At 44.1% G+C, this 21,369-nt stretch overlaps 1 protein-coding gene across 4 annotated transcripts; it reads left to right on the top strand.

Moving 5' to 3' along the window:
• Positions 1-1,854: 1,854 nt before the first annotated feature.
• Positions 1,855-18,174, top strand: LOC103190990 (gap junction delta-3 protein). Of its 4 annotated transcripts, none has more exons than XR_006085695.1 (2): positions 1,855-1,919; positions 13,308-13,332. XR_006085695.1 is itself a non-coding variant. In XM_007911915.1 (2 exons), exon 2 carries the CDS (start codon positions 16,620-16,622, stop codon positions 17,544-17,546), a length of 927 nt encoding a protein of 308 aa, XP_007910106.1. In that variant the 5' UTR covers positions 1,860-1,919; positions 16,590-16,619; the 3' UTR covers positions 17,547-18,174. The 4 variants fall into 4 exon arrangements, 3 of the variants coding, with proteins under 3 accessions (XP_007910106.1, XP_007910108.1, XP_007910107.1); XM_007911915.1 differs by lacking the exon at positions 13,308-13,332 and adding an exon at positions 16,590-18,174 and having other exon boundaries at positions 1,860-1,919; XM_007911917.2 differs by lacking the exons at positions 1,855-1,919; positions 13,308-13,332 and adding exons at positions 10,785-10,813; positions 16,590-18,174.
• The last annotated feature ends 3,195 nt before the right edge of the window (positions 18,175-21,369 follow it).

Below are 21,369 nucleotides of genomic sequence, written 5' to 3'. Positions count from 1 at the left end.
ATACCGAGCTACATGGTGGGGGGAATACAGAGAGAGAGAGAGAGAGAGCAAGGCAGTGAGTGTGTCAGGGCTGTTACTGTCAGTTGGTTTCTGGTTTGGGAAGTTAGACTGGTGATCTCTTCTTCCTGCTTTATTGCTTGATTATTCCCCCTAAAAAAGGCTTGCAAGCTAATTATTTTGATCCTTTTTTTCTCTCTAGTGATCAGACAGTGTGTGTTTGTGTGGGGGGGCTGACACTTGGAAACCCTATGTGCGTGTGTGTCTGTCTGTGTCTGTCTATCTGTGTCTGTCTGTCTGTGTGTGTGTCTGTCTGCGTGTGTCTTTGTGTGTGTGTTTCTCTGTGTGTGTGTCAGTTTCTGTCTGTGTGTGTCTGTCTGTGTCTGTCTGTCTGTGTGTCTGTCTGTGTGTCTGTCTGTGTCGGTCTGCGTGTGTCTCTGTGTGTGTGTGTCTCTGTGTGTGTGTGTGTCTGTCTGTGTGTCTGTCTGTGTCTGTCTGCGTGTGTCTCTGTGTGTGTGTGTCTCTGTGTGTCTGTGTGTGTCTGTCTGCGTGTCTCTGTGTGTGTGTGTCTCTGTGTCTGTCTGTGTCTGTCTGTGTCTGTCTGCGTGTGTCTCTGTGTGTGTGTGTCTCTGTGTGTGTGTGTCTCTGTGTGTGTCTGTCTGTGTCTGTCTGTGTGTCTGTCTGTGTCTGTCTGCGTGTGTCTGTGTGTGTGTGTGTGTGTCAGTCTGTGGTTGTTGACTTGAGAGGAGAAAGTGGATTTAGGGGTTGAGTTCTCCTGAGGTCAACAGCAGCAAAGCCTGGCAGCTCCAGGAGACAGACATTTCTGTGAATGTCGATTGTCCTCACAATCCCAAATAGCAACTTGGAAAATGACACAGGAACAAGCACAGTAATAGACCCCCCCCCGCCCAAATCATAACCAGAGAGAGACCAGAGGCTGCAGGTGCGTTCACTAAAGTTGAAAACTTTTACCTTCATTTTAAAGTTTTGTAAAACTTTTTAAGCGAATCGCTTTCTCTTGTTGCTGTGTGGAAATCCTCGGGAACATGACAAGTCTCACAGCAAAAGCTTTATTGTGAGTGACTGTGAGAGTGAGTGACTGTATGAGAGTGAGTGAGTGTGAGAGAGTGACGGGGTGTTTGTGTGTGTGGGGGGGAAATATATAAGGAAGGGTCATGCCCCTTCCTGTAGGGTTTAGCTGGGCGGCTGATTGTATTACGGCTGATGTGAAGTGAGAAATTTTCCTTTCACTGTATGTTTGTTGGTTGGTGAAGATGCTGCTGTTGTCTTGAAGCCGATGAGAATTTAACCAGTGAAACCCTCCCTGTCTGGACAGCATTTCCTCCCAGGTAGACAGACTGGGGTCCTGATCACTGGAGTCAAATAAGGGGGGGAGAGGGGGAAGGGACAGGGCATGGGGAGGACCAACCAAACCAAACTGGATCAATTCCACAAATTGATTGTCCAAAAAATTCAATGATTTAAAATGTGATCCACAAACCTGTAATTACCATCTAGTGTACGGCATTGACAGGTTATAGATGGGGCCATTGGCGGCAGTGATTGGTGATCTGGTCACTGCAGATTCGAGTTTGAAAGTGGACCTGACGAGCGATGATCTCAGATGAAAAGTTGTAAAAGTTTTGACCTGCGATCCAACCCGTCAGGAATAGTTCACTTACGTCAATTGAAGGGAGTGAGCTGGGTTTATCCTCACAGATTGTCTATCAGCAGCGAATTACAGCCTTATTTCTAGAGGTTGTAAAAGTTCATTAACTGCTGAGAGTCTTTTATATCATATGTAATGCAGATGAAAGTCCACTGGTGAGGTATATGAGAAGCATTGATTTGCTGTGTTGAACACAGACACTTCGGCAGGACTGCGAACAAGACTTCTTCCTTCCTGTAAATCCTTTATCACAGTAGGTTGATCACTCTCATGACCATCTCTTTCTCTCTTGCTAGATCCTGTTGTAAGATTTAGAAGGTAGAAATCCTCTCTGATTGTTAGTAGTTTTTACAACAAAGTTCCCCTCCTATTTTCTGAAGGGATTTTCTCCATCTTCAGGGAAGTATTTGAAGGTGATTGAATAAGATTGGGCCTGATGTTTACAGAGAACCTCAGCCTGGGAGACTACCATTTGGTCTTAAACTGTAAGGTTATTATAATAATAATAATAATAATAGTAATAATCCTTGCATTTGATAGCCTTATCACATCTTCGAGATGTCTCAAAGTGCTTCACAGAATATATTGTAAAGTGAATTGACTGTATATTTTGTGGGTGAAACGCGGCAGCCAATTGCGCACAGCAGTGTCCCACAAACAGTCAATGAATTGTATCCGCTATCTATGATATTTTTAAGTCTTGAGTTGATTTGCAGCATGCTGTGTTTAGTTTACTATTTTGGGCCTTGGTCCTATTTGGCTATGCAATTAAAGTAACCTTATAATAATAATAATAATAATAATCCTTGGATTTGATATAGCGCTTTTCACGTCTTCTAGACGTCTCAAAGCTCTTCACAGAATATACTATAAAGTGAATTGACTGTATGTTTGTGGAAGAAACTTGGGCAGCCAATTGTGCACAGCAATGTCCCACAAACAGTCATGGATTGAAAATGAACAATTTATTATTGTTTTTTTTGGAGGGATTATTATTAGGCTCTGTGTGGAGTAAGGAAACTTGCCCAAGGTTTCGCTCTCTGCCTGGAATTGAACTCAGGTCTCTCACTCGCAAAGTGAGTGCTCTAACCACTGAGCTACAGGGCTCCACCTTATAGACAACTGCCCACACTATATTGGGGAATTGAGGAGTTGCAGGTCAGTTGAATGACAAAATCAGAACGAATCTTCAGTTCCTCAATACAAACGGAGTTTGTTCCTGCGAACTGGATCCTACCCTTCTATGTGAGGCGATATGTAATTAGTTGATGCCTTGTTGATCTGGGTTGAGTGGGGAAGAAAGTTCAGCAGATCATTCAAGGCAGGAGCTTGGCAAGTTGTTCAGTGTTAGCTAAACAAGAACTCTCCTCCCGTGTGTCCATATTGCAATGAATTTGCTGGAATCTATAACGGGAGGAGTGGAGGAGGATTGAGGGAGGTGGTGGGTGCAAGAGAATATCTGAGGTGGTTGAAAGTTGCTCTGAATATGTTTTTTTGTCTGAAAATGTATTTTAATATTTTATTTGGAATTCTGTTTATATGCTGCAGATTTTAAGAGAGGAGGGTAGAGGGATGTTTGGGGAAGATATGCTTGTGTTTACCCCATGGACGGTTTGTCACTTGTTCCTCAGCTCCACATTCGAGCTACAGAAACTGAAGCAGGTGGAGGACTCCTCAGTTTAATGTCTCCTCTAAATGTTATTGAAGCAAAATTAGCACAGACGATTGGAAGAGTTCAGAAAGTTAATATAATAAGTAATAATCCCAATATTTGATATAGCACTTTATCACCTTGTCAAGATTTCCCAAAGTGCTTCACAGTCTTCACTGTAAAGTGTAGTGACTGTATTTTGTGGGCAAAACAAAGAAACATCCCACAAACAGAGCAGTGAAATGAATGAACAATTTTACCAATTGTTTAGCCCTGGTTCGACACATTCAAGTGCTAAATGAAATTGAAATTAAAGACATTTATTAGAATACAACTTGTTATAAATGTCAGCATTACTTTCTGTGCAATGCATGGCTGTCTGGAATGGCTCTTCTATCAGACTAGTTAGTCTGTCATTAATCTGCTTGTATTTTTTAAATCAAATGGAATCTGTATTGAAATAAGATTGTGATTGCAAGTTGTTGCTTATCAGAACATATTATATTTTTAGGATGTCAGTTAAATTCAGGTTCAGTACCATCCATGCAGTACTTGTGCTTCTATTACTGGATCCTATATGCAGTCCCTTGCATTTATCAGTATTAAACTTCATTTTCAAGTTATCAGCCCATGTGCACACCCTACCGAGCTCTTTTTGTAGGACCTTTGCTGCTTCCTCTGATTGCACAGTTTCTCCCCAACTTGGTGTCATCTGTAAATGTAACTTACACTGAATCTGACAGTCCAGGTCATGAATATATATGAGAAACAGGAGGGTCCCAATACTGACCTGAGGCTCCTGTTTAGTCCCTCTCCCCTTTGTAATCTGCTCCCCTAACAAACACTCTCTGCTTCCTTCCCTTCAGCCAATTCTGATCCATGTCCATGTCTTGCCCTTGATATCCAGTGATCACAGTTTGTGGAGGAGCCTTTCATGAAGCTTTAATTAAAATTAAACAACACCCCAAACCTGCCGGGCGGAACCCTCACTGGGCCTGAATTTCTCGTTCCCTATTTGTTTTTGTTTTAGAACCTGAACCACTTGTACATTTGTTTCTATTTAAGATTGACACTTGGCTCTAGTATTTCTCAACTAATATAAGGATAACTTTTTATAATTCTGAATCAAAACTTTAATTTTTCAGAGCTCAAGTCAGGCAGCAAGTTGTTTTTATTGCTCAGTGACGAGTGTTCTGTACATTGGTGACAGTCCAACCTCCCCATTAATTACATTTCAGCGCTTCTGATTTACTGCTTTTAGCAGATCACTCTTTGATCTTTTTCTACGTCTTTATAATGGTAACCCCATTGTGGTGATCAGTGTGAAATAATAAGGATATAATAATAATAATCCTTACATTTCATATGCGCCTTATCACATCGTCAAGATGTCTGAAAGTGCTCCACAGGATACACTGTAAAGTGTAGTTACTGCATATCTGTTGGGCGAAACGTGGCAGCCAATTGTGCACTTCTAGCTAGAAATAATTACTTGGTCTGGGGTTGGTGAGGAGTGGGAGAGGAGTTCAGGTGTATATTATGCAATATATGTATTGTAAGAATGTAATAATCCTTGCATTTAATATAACAACTATGTTATAGTTGTTATATTAAAGGAATATGACAAGGAACTGTAGCAACTGTGTATTTGTTGGCAAACACAGCAGCCAAAATACATAACATTGTCTCACAAACAGCCATGAAGTGAATGACCAATTTTATCTGGGGAATTGTTGGCCAGGATAATACCGGGAATGAGAGGTTTAGCGTGTGGCTAGCATGTGGGTAATGTGTGGTTAGCGTGTAGGTGGGGCTGATATTAGCTTCTTGGTCTGGCCCTGGGAGAGTATTTTCTGATGAACACACTGAGCCTTTTCTTTCTCTGGTTTCCTGCCAGAAATCAACACAAGGAAATGGGTGAATTGCTGCCATTCAGCCTCTCTTCACGCCAAACATTCCAAGTGATGGGAATATTTCCTCAGAAGCCTGAGAGTTGCATGGCTTTAATTGCATGGTATTTGTCATGACAAGAACTCTGCGTATTCAGGAGTGAAACAAGAGAAATGTTTCTGTAACAGTAACACCTCTCACAAGTCATGGCAGAATCTGTAGGTTTTACATTACCCGTTTAACACATTTGCCAGACATTTGTTTGTTAGCATCTATAATTGTATATAATAATATAATAATCTTATATAACTAGTTCGATCTGACAATCTAAAGAGCCCTATTGCAAGAGAGCATTTGGTTTTAGAACCAAAGAAATTTACGCCCAGAAGGAGGCCATTTGACCCATCGTGTCTGTGCTGCTCCCTTCAGAGCAATCCTCTCAGAGTCACTTATCTGCCCTTTCCCCACATCTCTGAATCAGACTTTTTTCAAAGTATTTGGTTAGTTATCTCTCGAAGTCTAATATGGATTCTGTCTGAACCACTCTCCCAGCAGAGCGTTGCGTACCCTAAACACCCTGTGTGTGAAAACATTTCTACTACCTCCCTGTTTGCTTGTTTACCTTGAATTAACTTTAATTATCTTAACCTCTAGTTACTGATTCATCAACCAGTGGAAATAATTTCTCCCTACTGATTCTATCAAAATCCCTTATGTTAAAGACCTGTATTAGGTCCCTATGAACGTTCTTTGTTCCAGTGAAAGTTCCTCCAGTCTCCGCTCATAGGCCAAACCCCTCAGCCGCAGTGACATCCTAGCAAATCTCCTCTCACCCCTTCTTTACCTTGACATCTGTCCTAAAGTGGGGTGACCAATACTGTTAATATTCTGACTGCGGGCTAACTAACAATTTATATACATGTATATATTTGCTTTTATATTCTATACCCCTATTTACATTTTAAGATTCCATTGTGGAGTCCTGTAGCTCAGTGGTTTGAGCGCTCGCCTCACAAGCGAGAGGATTGGGTTCGATTCATCAGGTCATTAAGCTGCAGGTCATTCAGAACTCTGCAGCTCGTGTACTGTCCCGCACCAGGCTTCGGGACCACATCACTCCCACCCTCGCTCGCCTCCACTGGCTCCCCATCCCCCAGAGGATTGATTTCAAGATCCTCATCCTCACCTACAAGGCCATTCACGGCCTTGCTCCCTCCTACCTCTCCAACCTACTATCCCCCTACCTACCTGCCCGTACCCTCCGTTCCTCTGGCTCTGGTCTGCTCCACGTCCCCCGCCCCAACCGCCCTACTATCGGTGGTCGGGCCTTCAGCCTCTCAGCCCCGAGGCTCTGGAACTCCATCCCCCAGTGCCTTCGCCTTGCTTCCTCCCTTTCCTCCTTCAAGGCCGGTCTCAAAACCTTTCTCTTTGACCGTGCCTTCAGCTCCCCTCTCGACTCTCTTCCTCCTCCTCGCTCCCTCCCTTCCCTCCCCTCACCCTGACCATTTCCCCCTCCTCTCTCCCTCCCTTCCCTCCCCTCACCCTGACCATTTCCCCCCTGCTCGGGTCATGACCCAACTGTGCAGCGCCTTGGGACGTCCTCCTGACGTGAAAGGCGCTCTATAAATGGAATCTTGTTGTTGTTGTTGTTGTTGATTCCCGGCAGGGCGAAACATTTGGCTAGTTTTCTTACTCCACACGCCTCTATTTACCTAGCAGTAAGTTGGAACCCAGTTGTTAGTCGATTGACAGATCGCTTTTCCAGGGGTAATAATTCCTTGAAAAAAAGTCACTCAATCCACGATTGTGTGTGGGAAGCTGCTGTGTGCAATTGGCTTACACATTTCACCCACAAAATATACAGTCCATTCACTTTACAGTATATTCTGTGAAGCGCTTTGAGATGTCTCGAAGACGTGATAAGGCACTATACCAAATGCAAGGATTATTATTAACTTTTTGAAGCTTTGGCCTTCCCACCTTTAAGAATTTATGTAGATTATCCCCTTTGCTCCTTTTAACATTTTACCCCAACATGTTACTCGTTCTCCTTATTCTTCCCCCCAAAATGTATAACCTCATTTTGTCCACATTAAATTTCATTCGCCATTTCTCTGCCCATTCAACTAATCCATCTGTGTCCCCCTGAAGCTGCTCACAACTTCTTCACTGTCAGCTACACTCCCTTTTCTCATCTCATCTGCAAACTGAGAAATTGTGCCACTTATATTAGAATCCAGATCATTGATATACATGTGCTGTTTCAAACAGACTTAGCAGCTACATCATGGAGGGAAAGGGGGAGAAGGTGGAGCAGAAGCCCTCAAGCAAGTGGTAGGGTTGGTGATGATGTTTAAAGGCTTTATTGAGTGCAGGGATGTTGACCACTCCCATAAATCACTAAACCCTCAGTTTCATTAAAATTAGCGTTAAAAAAAGGAAACAACAACAACAAGATTCCATTTATAGAGCGCCTTTCACGAGATGCCTCAAAGTGCTTCACAGAATATACTGTAAAGTGAATTGACCGTATATTCGGTGCCGGTCTCTAGTCCAGTCCTGAGCCAGGAGGGTCCGCAGTATTCCAGGGCACTCACTGCTGATGACAGCACAGCCCCAGCCTGGCTCATCGGTAGGACCTGGAAGGGCCGACCAGTCACTGGGGGCAGAGAGTCATCCCACTTAGGGCTTTGGCTTTCAGGATTAACAGGAACTAATGGGTAGGGTGGTCCTAGCTGGACAAGCAGCAGGAAAGCTTGATGGAGAGCAACATCAATGGCAAGCTATGTGATTTTAGCTGGTTAGACTCCAGCAGTTACCCCAGCACACACTCTGGGGTCCTTAAGCCTTGGCTCCTGCCAACCTGCTCCTAATACTTTCCCGAATTAAGTAAGCAGGAGGCGTCCCTCCAGGGATACAGTGTGTATTCCATTCCAAAAATCTATCTGGTGTTCTTGTAGGAATCCGGTAGCTCAGTAGTTAGAGCATTTGCCTCGCAAGCAAGAGACCTAAGTTTGATTCCCAGAGGGCGAAAATCTTGGACAAGTTTCCTTACTCCACACGCCTGAGAATAATCCCTCAAGGAAAAAACAATAATAAAATTGGTCACTTCAATTCACAACTGTTTGTGGGACACTACTGTGCGCAATTGGCTGCCGCTTTTCGCCCACAAATATACAGTCAATTCACTTCACAGTATATTCTGTGAAGCGTTTTGAGACGACGAGAAGATGTGAAAAGCACTATATCAAATGCAAGGATTATATTATCGCTGGGATTTGCATTTGTAGATGGGATGCATGGAATTCTCAGCTTGGTTTGGATATTCTTAAGCATGGGGATGGTTTTCCGCACGGGTCAGACAAAAAACAGAATATTTAAAAAAAAACGATTTGGTCAAAACCCTGTCCCCACTCTTCATCTCTGACCTGCTTTGAGACATCACTCCATATGAGAAGCCGGTGCAAACCCTGTTGTTGTCTCTCCTACTACGTGTTTCACTCTTATTCTAAGTGGCTTAGAATTGTCAAATTAAGCCAAGGTTTAAGGACCCCAGAGTGTGTGCTGGGGTAACTGCTGGAGTCTAACCAGCTAAAATCACATAGCTTGCCATTGATGTTGCTCTCCATCAAGCTTTCCTGCTGCTTGTCCAGCTAGGACCACCCTACCCATTAGTTCCTGTTAATCCTGAAAGCCAAAGCCCTAAGTGGGATGACTCTCTGCCCCCAGTGACTGGGCGGCCCTTCCAGGTCCTGCCGATGAGCCAGGCTGGGGTTGTGCTGTCATCAGCAGTGAGTGCCCTAGAATACTGCGGACCCTCCTGGCTCAGGACTGGACTAGAGACCGGCACAGAATATACAGTCAATTCACTTTACAGTATATTCTGTGAAGTGCTTTGAGGCATCTCGAAGACATGAAAAGCGCTGCTATCAAATACAAGGAATATTATTATTATTATGTCACCTTGGGGCCAGTTCAGCTCCAAGGAGATCCTGCTTACCTTCCCCCTTTTTTCAATAAGAAGGCAGAGAGGGAGGGGGTGGGTGGAGGTGGAGGGATTTGGTGAGAGAGTGTCCTTGTGTGTAAAATTGGGAAAGAGCTGAGGGCATCGCTCAACCCGATATCACCTGCTGGAAACGTACAGTTTGAGAAGGGTGGGGAGTCCTTGTATCTGAGTCACGCCATCACTTGAGGATTGGTGTTTGGATGAACAACTAATTGCAAAATTATATTTTGGATTGTTTTTGTTTTTACCGAAGGAGGAATAAGGAAAAGGGAAGAGTTTTAATAAAAGCCTGTAAATACCACAGCAGCATGTTTTACAGCAACCGAAAAGAGCTGTAACTGTTTGCGACAGAGTAATATGTTGTGCACAGCACAGAAAGTCTACAAGAAGATCCCTGGGCTGTCACCATGACGACTTGATCTATAGACTCTGATTGAAAATTAAAGATTCTTCAATTGGGTGTAAATTTTTAAAGAGTTGTATTTGTTGCGTGTGTTAGCCCTTTGCTATGTCAGGGTGGGTGATTTCCCTCAGTAATCAGTGGACCTCACCCTGTTGTCCACATCACGGCAGCTTTAGGGTGTGGAGTATGTGTCATGTTATGGTGGGGTGTGTGTAGCACATGTGCCCTAAACACGTCAGTAATCATTTGTATTGGAGATGTCGCTGATGTCTGTTTTGCCTCTGGTGCTGTGGACAGCACTGGCTCCGCTGAGAAGGCGACGTGGGTTCATCTCTGCTGTGCCCGTGATCACGGTGATCCCAATGGAGGTTCAAAGGGCTTCATGACACACACATATTCACACATGCACACCCACTGACACACACTCAGACACATCCAAACCCACAGACATGCACCCACACAGATATGCCCGCACACAGACACACGCATGTACTAAAAAGTCTCCATGGTCAAAACGATGGGGGTGTCAAACTAGTCAGCAGGAAGGAAACCAAAGTGTAGAGAATTGGTCTGAATCTTCTCTCCTCTTAACATAACATAACATGTAGGAGCAGGAGTAGGCCATTCGGCCCTTCGAACCTGCCCCGCCATTCAATCATGGCTGATCTTCTAATCTAACTCCAGCTAATAACCTGACACTGCGTTATCCCCATATCCCTTAATCTCTTTTGCAATAAGAAATCTATCTATCTCAGTCTTGAATATGTTCAAGGACTGAGCGTCAACAGCCCTTTGGACTCCATCCCGTAGTCCCTCCGCCTCGCCCCCTCCAACAACAACAACAACAAGATTGCATTTATAGAGTGCCTTTCACGTCGGGAGGACGTCCCTCGCCTCTTTCAAGACCCTCCTCTTCGACCATGCTTTCGATCACCCTCTACCGTTCTCCCCAATCCTGAACCACAGCCCGTGTCCGAAAGTGTCCAGTGTACTGGGACGTCCTCCAGATGTGAAAGGTGCTTTACACATGTAATTTTGTTGTTGTTGTTGTCAAACCATAGAGCCACGTGTAGCTCATTGAAAAGTCTCAGTGGGGCTCACAGCTACTTCAGCAGAAAGTTGAGTCCCAGAGAATTCCCGCTGACAATTTGTTTCCTGAGACGGGTGGTGGCTATTGAAAAGCATTCTACACAAGTGGTAAACATTTCTCTTGTCAGCCTTTTTGAATATTCAATTAAAATAGTCGTCTAAAATAATACTTGTCTAAATAATCAAGCAAAATGAGAATACTCAATTGGTGAATGTTTTTTGCATGAAGATAATATGATATGACATAGATATGTTTATTAAACACATAATTCCCATTAACTTTTCCATTAAATGTCTATAACTTATACCTTGTGATGTCTTTACGGTCGTTGTATGTAATACGTGTCAGTTAAATAGCAGCCACTTGTATATATAAGCTCTGTGGCTTGTCTACAAAGTTACATTTGAAAATGAATGAATTATTGCTTAATTGCTGCAGTGTGAATTGAGTGCGGAATATGTGAAAACGTCTAGTGTAATGGACTGTCTTCTTGCTGTGATTTCACAATGTCTGATTCACGCCGTATGTAATCAGATACTCTCGCACTCTGTGGTAACATTTGGAGACTGTGTCGCTCACACTGTTATTCATAAGCCATACCTGTTCCTCAGTACAAATCTCACATATCGTCATATCGCGATACAACTAGAAACTGCTCTGAAACAGCTCCAATGATGTTCATGCTCCACCAAACCCACTTTCCCTCACCTATTTCGCCTTCTACTCATTTATGCACTTGGTTTACTCTTAAATACACGGATGATTTTGATTTAACCACAGCTTCTGGAGTGAGTTCCACATTCTCACCACCCTCTGTGTGAAGAAGCTCCTCTTAATCTTCTATTAGATCTGTTTCTGACAATCTTATATTTAGGCCCTGGAGTTATGGACTCGCAAGTGGAAACAGCCCATTAACCTGATTGAATCCTTACAAAATCTTAAACCCCTTTCAATTGTCTCAGCTTAAAAGGGAAAAGCTCCAACCTTCCGAATCATTCCTGATCACTGTGTTCACTCATCCCCCTTGTAAATCTACAGTGCAGTCACTTTCAACGCTACAATAAATCCTACTGATTTTCCGTGTTACTTGTGTTGGGTTATGTATGGCACAATCACTGAAGCAAGAACCTTGTGCAATGCTTGGCTCCCAGCATCTTATTCCAATGTGGGTGGAATGTTTCTGTCTTCATTATGAAAAAAGTCTCTGATTGCTTTTCTAAATAAGGGAGAAAAACTTTCGGAAAGAAGTTCCCAAGTGAAGCTGTTCGGGCCAGGAGCCTGCACTGTAGTATGTGCCCAGTGTACACCAGGCCTGTGTGGGACGCAGATCAAAGACATTTGACTCAAGAGTTTTTAAAAAAAACTTATTTTGAAGCTATATCAATGAACTAACTGGTGAGATCCTGTTTGGCCAACACTGTGTGTTGTTTTGGGGCCCTCTATCCGCTGTAGAATATTTGTGAGTTAAGAGGCGGTTCAGAGACGAGCAATGTTTGTGGGACATTGCTGTGCGCAATTGGCTGCCGCGTTCGCCCACAAATATACAGTCAATTCACTTTACAGTGTGTTTTGTGAAGCGCTTTGGGACGTCCTCCTGACGTGAAAAGCGCTATATCAAATGCAAGGATTATTATTATTATTATTATTATTATTATTATTAATGGTACAGGAGACCTGTAGCTCAGTGGTTAGAGCACTCGCTTTGCAAGTGAGAGACCTGAGTTCAATTCCAGGCAGGTCAGGGCGAAACCTTGGGCAAGTTTCCTTACTCCACGCACCTGATAATAATCCCTCCAAAAACCAAAAACAATAATAAATTGGTCATTTTCAATCTACGACTGTTTGTGGGACATTGCTGATCGCAATTGGCTGCCGCGTTCGCCCATAAATATACAGTCAATTCACTTTACAGTGTGTTCTGTGAAGCGCTTTGGGATGTCCTCCCGACGTGAAAAGCGCTATATCAAATGCAAGGATTATTATTATTATTATTATTATTATTATTAATGGGACTGACTCAGGGACTCGGGATGTAGACTTGGGAGCACGTTTTCAGTGGAGAATGAAGGCAGATTAAACAGGCAAAAGATACAGGGATTAAAGCTGGTGAGAGGGAGGAGTAATGTATAAGGAAGGAGTTTTCATTAAAAAAAATCTTGGACTGTGAACACAGCTTGAGAGGACAACAGTAATAAACTAATAATCTCAAGTAAAATTGGGGCTAGAATAAATGTTATCTTGGGGGTAGGACAAACATTGCAGATGAACTAGTTGGAGAAAGTTCACAAGAAGTGAAGTCTACGCTGTGATTGGAGGAAATGGCCTTTTCTTAACTTTTCATGTTCAATGATAACGATATCAAATAAGTTTCTGTGGAACAAATTCCAATGTAAGTTTTTATGATTATAATTGACAGTGAGGTGTACAATTGGTTAAATTGTAAAGGCCTGTTTCCTTTAGGGTGTGTCTGAGGGAGGGGAGGTGACTCATTAGGTAGCTTTTTCTTTGATAAAGTCCTTTACCTCCCTCTTTTCAATGAAATTGTTTGTGGCGGCTGGTGCTGGGAATGTTTTTCACGTATTCCCATTTGGTCATTTGCAGTGAATACAACAGAAAAATTACATTTGTAAAGAGCCTTTCATGTCGGGAGAACGTCCCAAGGTGCTGGACAGTCCGGGAGTTCAACCAAAGTTGGGGATGTGGAGCAGGCCGGAGCCTGCTGAGTGGAGGGAGTGGACAGGTAGTTTGAAGCGAGTCCAATGCCTGGGACTGTATTGGTGGTGGGGGTCGGGGGGAGGCCATTGCGGATGCTGTGATGGGCAGTGATATGTGGGAGACTGCCCCGGACGCTGACACATGATGCACCAATCGGGAACTGTAACTCACGAGGGTGCAATGCTGCGTCTCCCAGCACATGGGTTCGGGTTCCTGCTGTATTGTAGTGAGGCAGGAAAGCTGAGGCTCGGGTGGTGTGAGGTGGGGCAGGTTTAGAGGGAGGGTCAGTCAAGATGGGGGATTAAGAGAGGCTAATGTAGAGAGATTTTACTCGTTCCACCAGAGAGAGAGAGTGCTGGGAAGAGAACATTTTTCAAAATTCCTTCCAAATTGTAATGGGAACTCACTGGTTTTTAGTTTTTATTGCACTGTTGTTGCTTGAACACATTCATTATTCAGACACTTAATTACAGTGATACATATTCCTTGCATTTGATAGGGTTGCACATCAGGAGGATGCCTCAAAACAAGATATACTTCTGTGTGTTTTATAAGCAAACGTGACAGCTAATGTGTAGTCCTGTAGCTCAGTGGATAAGCGAGAGGCCCTGGGTTCGATTCCTGGCAGGCAAAACATTGGTCAAGTTTCTTTACTCCACATGCCTCTGTTTACCTTGCAGCAAGGAGGAACCCAGTTGTCAGTCGTTTGGTGGATCGCTTTTTGCAAGGGTAATAATTTCTTCCAAAAAATAATAATAATAAATCCACAACTGTTTGTGGGCAATTGACTGCCATGTTTCATTCACAAAATATAGAGTCACTGCACTTTACAGCATATTCTGTGAAGCGCTTTGAGACGTCGCAAAGTTGTGGTAAGGTACTATATCAAATGTAACGATTATTATTATATAGTATTACTATTATTATGTGCGCACAGCAACATCCTGTAAACAGCCATGAAACAAGTGACCAGTTTTATTTAGACCTGGAGGAATCGTGGGAAATGGGATTAAAAGATCTAGCATAATCTATAAAAGCAACTTGCATTTATAAAGCGCATTTCACACTGGATAATCTCAGGGCTGGATCTAAAAAGTAAAGGTGGCTCAGATTGGCCAGAGTGAAAACCCAGCTTGTTCCTGTGTTACCCAGTTTTGTGGTAAAATGGGAAACTCTACAGGAAGAGCTCTGAGACGCTACCCTGCGTGGAATGCGCTATGTAAGTGCAAGTTGTTGTTATTGTTGGAAGGAGGGAATCAAATTAGCCAAAAGGCCTTTCTTCATCTGAACCTCACTTGAGAATCACTTGACACCAATTGATAATATTATTGTTTTTATTAAAAAACCAAGACTAGTGAATCAGCAAATAAGGAGAACAGACAGCAAATGTAAGAAGATGTTGACCTCTGACCCCTTTCGGTTTACTTCTCTGTCCTCTTCTGAAGGTACAAGGTTATACGGGGAAACGGGTTCTCTCCTGCCCCAAGTGGACATTCCTGATGTGTGGCCCGAGTTAATCAATTCCGCATCACATCTCAGCCAAGCCTGACCTTGTGCTGCCTGCAGTGAGGTGCTGACCTGCGCTGAGCTTTCCCTCCTCCCTGCCCTGACCTGTAGCATTTCCCTTCTCCCTGCCCTGAACTGGGTAACAAGAATATTAATAATAATTCTTGCATTTATTATTAATGATAATCCTTATCACGTCTTTGAGACGTCTCAAAGCGCTTCACAGAATATACTGTAAAGTGAATAGACTGTACATTTTTTGGGTGAAACACAGCAGCCAATTGTGCACAGCAGCGTCCCGCAAACAGTCACGGATTCAGTCACCAAATTATTATTTTTTTTGAAGGGATTATTATCCCCGGAAAAACAATCCAAAAATTGACTAAAACCAGGTTTCTACTGACTGCTGGGTAAACGGAGATGTGTGGAGTCAGGAAACTTCCCCAATGTTTCGCCCTGCCCGGGAATTGAACCCAGGTCCTCTCACTTGTGAGGCGAGCGCACGAACCACTGAGCTACAGGACTCCCGTCAGACATGCCGAAGGAGCTTGTGGGAAGTTGGCTGGGAAGCGGGAGATTGGATTTGTGGTACATCATGTAAATGCCCTTTGCTGGGATTACGTGATAAAGGTGATGTCTTCTGTTATCTATCAAGGCTACAAAAGAATGGCATCCCCTGGGTGTCCACACCTGTTCTTCTTGATCTATACGGCGACTCTTCCGCTGGACTTTTACAGCAGGTGGTACAGTAAATTGTCTTGGTCTCGCCACCCCCACATACACACCTAACACATACACATGCACACTGGCACCTGTCTCTCTGCAACATCACCTCACCCAGTCTCACTGGAGTCATACAGAGGTGTGACAATTTACATGTAAAAGCAGTTCTCGCAGAGGAAGTCTCAAAGCATTTTACCCAGGATTCTGGAATGCTGTTCCTGAGTGTGGGGCAGGATAGCTGAAAGCTGGGGGAGAGGGGTGTATGTGGGTGGGCTGTGCACGTGTGTGTATGGGGGGGTGATCGTGTGTGTGTGTGTATGGCATGTGTGTGTAGACGGTTGTGTGTGTGTGTATGGCGTGTGTGTGTAGACGGTTGTGTGTGTGTGTATGGCGTGTGTGTGTATGGGGGTGCTGGTTGTGTATGTGTGTATGGTGTGTGTGTATAGGTGGGTGTGTGTGTGGGTGGTGGGGGCGGTGTATGGGGTGGGTAGAGGCATGAAGAAGTTTGCTGGTCACTGACGAGACAGGAGCTGGGGCACTAGGGGCTGCCACAAATCTGATCTCCCTACAGCTCGTTTTCGCCATTATCCCACATGTCTTTCCGTTACCCGATAACCAAATCCTCTCAGTTGCAGGATTTTGTCCACTTCCTTCTTTTAAACACTGAATAATTTCCGGTTCCACGCGCTGTGCTGGTGTTTTGTTCCAAGTGCCCACATCTGCAGTAATATTATTTATTATTAATAATATTTATTAGTAGTATTTATTAGTATTTATTATGAGTATGTATTATGAATATATATTATGAGTATTTATTATTAGTATTTATTAGTATTTATTATTAGTATTTTTATTAGTATTTATTAGTAGTATTTATTAGTAGTGTTAACGGGAAGTCTCCTGTATCTCTGCTTAATCATGTCTGTGTTTGCTCTGCAGTTGAGAATCCCAAACCCAGGCTGAACCGCAATGGGAGAATGGAATTTCCTGAGTGATCTCTTGGAGTCGATCCAGGCCCATGCTCCTATGGTTGGGCGGATCTGGCTGCTCCTCATGTTGATTTTCCGGATCCTGATCCTGGGCACGGTGGGAGGTGACATTTTTGAGGATGAACAAGAAGAGTTTGAGTGTAACACTCTGCAGCCAGGGTGTAAGCAGGTCTGTTACAGCAAAGCCTTCCCGATCTCTCCTTACAGATTCTGGGTTTTCCACATTGTCATCTTGTCCATCCCGGCCCTGCTGTTTGTGGTGTACGCTATGCACCAGTCCTCCAAGAGTGTGGAGAAACAGGAGAAGATCGGCCTCCTCCAAAACAAAGAGACGCCAACCAGAGGAACGCCTAGAATCCGCAAGTGTTACATTGTTCATGTGCTGATACGGCTGCTGGCTGAGGTTGGTTTAGTGGTATCTCAGTGTGCGCTGTACGGCTTCACCATTGAACCTCGCTTCCTGTGTGTCAGTTTCCCGTGCCCTCACACTGTCGATTGCTTTGTCTCGCGACCAATGGAGAAGACGGTGTTCCTGATCTTTTATTTTGTCATCGGGGTCATCTCGGCCGTCATCAGCCTGGTCGAGCTGCTGCACATCCTGCTGAAAATCTGCTGCAGCAGTCAATCCCTGGAGCCCTGCGAGAGACAAAACCAGTCCAACATTCACCACGAGAGAGAGAGGCACATGCACTCGCTGCCACTGCTCCACACGGCAGGGAATGTGAAGCCCATCACATACCATCATCCTGCCACTCAGTGGCACAAAGAGGAATATCCAAATCTTCAGGGGGGCCCCCAGTCTGACACTGAGTCCAGCCTCACCAGTAAATCCACCATCCTCACCAAGTCAGTGAGAAGCAGCACCAGCAACCAGTCCAGTGTCAAGAAGCCACCTCTCAACATCTGAAGATGTAACAAATAGTTTGATTTCACTCCAGTCCTTTCTTCTTACATCACAAATACTGCACGTAACATTGCATCGTTGTATAAACTGTGTAAACCATCTCCAGAGCTCATGCTGATTGCCCACTAATCCAGCTCACTATGTTTTGTGCTCTTTCCGCTCTGAGTTGTTTTGCTGTATGATTTGCTTGTTGGGCTGGTCGGACGGGCTGTTTAGCTGCTCTCACAAACCCACGTTGTTTTCTAGTTTACGTTTGGTGCTGAGGGGAGCTTTGCAGAAGGCTGGCTCTGTTAGGGTTGGCTGGTTGGCTGGGTCGGTGGCTGTGTGTTCAATTGAATGACAGGCTTTGTCTTCACAGCTGCTGAGCTCGCTGGTCTGGCACTGTGAGGGCAGTCAGGGATTTTGCGAATTCAGGTTAATCAATGCTTCAATTGGTATTTGTGATGGAGAGTTTGTTTTACAAGAATCATCCTTTTTTAACGATCTTTTAGATCTCAAAATGTTTTCTAGTAATTCCTGTTAATGTTCAGTTACTGCTTTTTGGTGGCAAATGTGGCAGCTACTTGGGCATAACAAAGTCCCACGATGCCATCAACAGCCACAAAGTGAATGACAATCAATGTACCTCCAGGCTCGACTATGCAAACGCCCTGCTTGTCGGCCTTCCCAACTCCTCCCTCCACAGGCTGCAGATAATCCAGAACTAACTCTGCAGCCCGAGTCCTCTCCTGCACCAAACTCTGTGACCCCATCTCCCCCACTCTCGCCCAACACCATTGGCTCCCTATCCTTCAGAGGATCCAGTTCAAGATCCTGGTCCTCACCTACAAAGCTCTCCACGGCCTCGCCCCATCTTACCTCTGTGACCTCCTCACCCCCTACCAACCCGCCCGCTCCCTCCGCTCAGCCATCTCTGGCCTGGTCCACGTCCCCCGATCCACCCGCCCCATCATTGGCGGGAGAGCCTTCAGCCACTCTGCCCCCAACCTCTGGAACTCCATCCCCCAATCACTCTGCCTCGCCCCTCCTTAACCTCCTTCAAGTCCCGCCTCAAGACCCTCTTCTTCGACCCCCCCCTCCCCTCTTTCTCCCCCCTGACCCCAGCTCGGGTCTGAAATGCTGTCACTGTCCAGCGCCTTGGGACGTCCTCCCGATGTGAAAGGCGCTATACAAATGTAATCTTGTTGTTGTTGTTGTTCCACCCACTGCATTGAGTTCCAGAACCTTCACTAAGCTGCCTCCACAATTCCAATTGCTGCTAAAAATTCCACAAAACCAATCAGTGTCTTCGTCTATCTCTGGAGCAGACAGACTCTTCTTTCCACAGCGAAATGTTGGGCAAGTTTCCTTACTCCACACGCCTCTGTTTACCAGCAGTAAGTAGGAACCCGGTTGTTAGTTGATTGGTGGATCGCTTTTCCGGGGGTAATAATTGCTTCACAAAAAAAAATAAGAATAAATTGGTCACTCAATCCACGACTGTTTGTGTGCAATTGGCTGCCACGTTTCACCACATTTGATATCCCAAGTGTTAGGGATATCAAATCCAAGGATTAAAAATATACAGTCAATTCACTTTCAGTGTATCCTGTGAAGCACTTTGAGACATCTCGAAGACGTGATAAGCCGCTATATCAAATGCAAGAATTATTATTACAACACTGGACTCTGGAGGAGACAGACTAGACTCTTCCTTCCACACGACAACACTGGGAACAAGGGATGATGAACTGAGTGAGCTCCATCCTGGGCCAAGTCACTCATAATCAAACTCGCTTTTATTTTACTTTATTATTGTTATTAATACTGTGATTTTTTTATAAATATATATATTTTTGTGTGATGTGAATATTTGAAATTGCTGTACAATATATAATGTAGTATAATAATGTACTGTCATTATGTATTATAATAAAGATTCTTATCAAAACAAACCAAGAACTCTCTTTCAATTCTCTCCTTTCAATGTTGTTTCACATATTCGCATGTCACATGAGTAGGTGACACATAATAATAATAATGAGTTGAAATGCCATATCTTTGACCCATACTTGTACAATACAAAATGACATTTACACAGTACCTGTCACATGGGGAGATGGTACTAGACAGTCAGGGATTTGGACCAGAGCTGGGGGTCGGGATCGGGGAGGGTGGAGGGCAGGTTGGTGGCCGAAGGCTCATTCAAAGAGGGTTTTGAGATGCGCCTTGAACGAGGCAGGGGAGAGAGCAATGGCGTGATAAGGCGCTATATCAAATCCAAGGATTTTATTATTATTTCCACCTGGGAGAAGTTCTGTTCTCCAATACACCACAATAGATTTGCTGTAGCGTCTTTCATGTTGGACAGTTGTCTCAAGGTGCTTCACAAGATATATATCAAAGACGTGATAAGATGATATATCAAATGCAAGAATTAATATTATTGTAAAGTGTAGTGACTGTGGTTTGTGGATGAACTGTAAGAACTCCCAGGTAATATATTATTTCAGATATAATTATACTATGTGGCTCTGTTACTCGTAATATATTATTTCAGATGTAATTATATTATGTGGCTCTGTTGCTCTACACAACAAAGGAAATTCAATAAGACCTTTGTAGCTTGTCACTTGGTTTAAATTTCTAAATATCATGGCTTGCCCTCCCAATTCCCACTGCCACCATAAAGCTCTCATGTCTCAACCCTCCGCCCAGCTGCAATTGGGAGAAAGAGATTGCATGGCAGAAACATCAGCCATGTTTTCCGCTCACAGGTGAGGATCCCCAAATCATGGACTTATCTACTTTGACTCACAGTCTGTCCTCTTGAACGAGGAAGGCCCACTTGGCTGGGGGATTGGAAGGTAGTTGGTGCTTGTGAAACTGTAAGGAGAGAAGAAGAGGGGTGATGAGAGCAGAGGAGAGGAGATGAGAAAAGAGGAGAGAGGAGAGAAGATAGGAGAGAAGAAGAGGAAAGGTGAGAGGAGAGAGGAGAGGATAAGACAGGAGAGGAGACGAAAAGAGGAGAGCAGAGAGGAGAAGAGAGAAGAGGAGAGAGGAGAGAAGATAGGAGAGAAGAAGAGGAAAGGTGAGAGGAGAGGATAAGACAGGAGAGGAGACGAAAAGAGGAGAGCAGAGAGGAGAAGAGAGAAGAGGAGAGATGAGAGAGGAGAGGAGAAGAGAGGAGAAAGAAGAGAGGATAAGAGAAGAGAAGAGAGGGTCTAGTTGTTAAAAGAGCATCAGACCTGAATTTTCCTTCCAGGAAAATCTTTTCCTTCCACTTGGGATCTGTTGCTATTGGGAACTGTGATTTCTGGAACAATATTGAGCTGTTCCGGCCACCACTGAACGTGAAAACGTTCATTAACCAAATGGGATAACAAGGTTACAGCACCCAGTGGTGACTCCCTTCAGGTGCTGGAGAAGCTCAGCCAGAAACAGGCCCAGAAGGTTACACAGGGAACAAGTCTTTCAGTCAAGAGAATTGTGAAGAATGTATTACAATACATTGTTTTAGCACCTCATCACGCACAGACTTCTTAGCTTTACAATAATTGGTGTAAATGTAGTGATTATTTTTGTTGGTAAACATAGCAACCGTTTGCGTGCAGCCCCAGACAGCTTGGAATTGAACCCAGGTCTCTCGCTTGCAAGACGGGTGTTCTAACCACTGAGCTACAGGACTCCAAGACAAAGGCAACAGAGCGTCATGTTGGACACTGATTTACTGTTCAATTACAATGATCTGCATGAGCCGCAAACTCTGCAAATCTGCTTTCATTGCAGATCTGCTTCACATGTAGTTTTCTGGAAATAATCTAACCACAGAAATGCCAACTCTTCC

The sequence above is a fragment of the Callorhinchus milii genome, unplaced genomic scaffold, assembly GCF_018977255.1.
Source record: "Callorhinchus milii isolate IMCB2004 unplaced genomic scaffold, IMCB_Cmil_1.0 Scaffold23, whole genome shotgun sequence".
Classification (NCBI taxonomy): Eukaryota; Metazoa; Chordata; class Chondrichthyes; order Chimaeriformes; family Callorhinchidae; genus Callorhinchus; species Callorhinchus milii.
This window is presented reverse-complemented; position numbering and strand designations above follow the sequence as displayed.